This window comes from Sphaeroforma arctica, assembly GCF_001186125.1.
Source record: "Sphaeroforma arctica JP610 unplaced genomic scaffold supercont1.1693, whole genome shotgun sequence".
NCBI lineage: Eukaryota > Ichthyosporea > Ichthyophonida > Sphaeroforma > Sphaeroforma arctica.
The window spans coordinates 2,067-3,646 of NW_014038865.1; the positions used below are offsets into that span (position 1 = coordinate 2,067).

The 1,580-nt window shown below is 37.7% G+C and overlaps 1 protein-coding gene across 1 annotated transcript in view; it reads left to right on the forward strand.

Annotated features, from left to right (window-relative positions):
- Positions 1 to 181: 181 nt before the first annotated feature.
- SARC_11449 (hypothetical protein) overlaps positions 182 to 1,580 on the forward strand; it is a gene marked incomplete at its 5' end in the record, with an annotated part of 2,987 nt that continues 1,588 nt past the window's right edge. Inside the window, 2 exons of the mRNA XM_014294466.1 lie at positions 182 to 364; positions 1,295 to 1,424. Of these exons, the coding sequence (XP_014149941.1) occupies positions 182 to 364; positions 1,295 to 1,424 (313 nt within the window). The remainder of the gene's footprint in view (positions 365 to 1,294; positions 1,425 to 1,580) is intronic.

Genomic DNA, 1,580 nt, shown 5'->3' on the forward strand with positions numbered 1-1,580 from the left:
TGTGTGTGTGTATATATATTTATATATATATATATATATATATATGGATTCTTATATATTTGTACATATAAATAAGTATATATATATCTGCGTGTGTGTAAACTTATCTTTAACAAAAATATACATTTTTTATACAAATACACACTTATTCTTATACAATTACACACTTCCACACCTATCCTCATACAGATGAACCCCTTACTTCCCCAGCTGAACCAGTAGGTACCTGGGTCCTTGTCAAGTGCTTCTTGTCGCTGTACGCAGCCATCTCTATCGCATCCATTGCGCTGATTAACTTCTCGCTCGCTCTTATCTTGGCCGTGGTGTTGGTGCCTGCTTGCGTACTAGTCCAACCTTTGTCAAGGTATTGCAGTACATGATAATGGTGATATGTGTGTTGAGATAGTTTGTGTTTGTAGATGTGTATGCCTGTTAGTTCAGTCTCTGTGATGCTGTACATAGTATGGATGGTATTGTGTGTTGAAATATATTGCGATTGTAGATCTGTATGCCTGTTAGTTCAGTTTCTGTGAAGGTATTGCTGTACATAGTATTGATAGTATTGTGTGTTGAAATATATTGTGTTGAAACATTTGTATGTCTATTGAATCAGTCTTTGTCATGGTATAGCTGTACATAGTGTTGATAGTATTGTGTGTTAAATATATTGTGTTTGTAAATTGGTATTTCTATTGGTCAGTCTCTGTGAGGGTATTGCTTTACATAGTATTGATGGTATTGTGTGTTAAATATATTGTGTTTGTAAATTGGTATGACTATTGGTTCAGTCTCTAAGAAGGTATTGCTGTACATAGTATTGATGGTATTGTGTGTTGAGATATATTGCGTTTGTATACATGTATGCCTGTTTGTTCAGTCTCGGTGAAGGTATTGCTGTGCTTGATGGTGCTATGTGTTGAGATAGTGATATGAATCATGCATGTGCATGCCCTTTGTTAGTGTAGCTCCGGTTGATTATCCTGTGCCCATGTGTGTGTGTTTGCGCATCTGTATGCCTGTTAGTTTAGCTTCTGCCTAATTATTGCATTACTGTATATTGATATGTGTGTTGGGTTATGTATGTGGATTCGAGACAAGCACGTACAACCTCATTCTCTGCGTTGTTGTATTTCCTTGCCGTTCCCGTACCCTCCGCTCGCTACATAGTACCGCTGTGGGTGGGAATTTTTTCTACGCTATAAACCAATTCTGTAGCATATCAACCTCGCATGCTGGCTCAACGCCTCCATTCATAGTCAACCGTGTGAGTAATACTTTAGTCCCCATCGTGCAGGTACTACCAATCGCAGCTGGTGACCATTTACTTGATGTGCGTCTCACCCTTGGCGTTATACCTACTGGTAACTTCAGTGTACAGTTGGCAAGCTTTTGACCATATAGCACGCATAATACAGCTGTATCAGGTAGGGGGGTTTTTTGTTAATTATTGAACAATGTGTCGATCACGTGTGTGTAGATGACAAACTAGTCGTAAGATAGTCGTACGCGTTATACACTTCTTCTTTTTTATCTCAACCCAATTTTATATATTTATATACGTACATATATATAAATATATA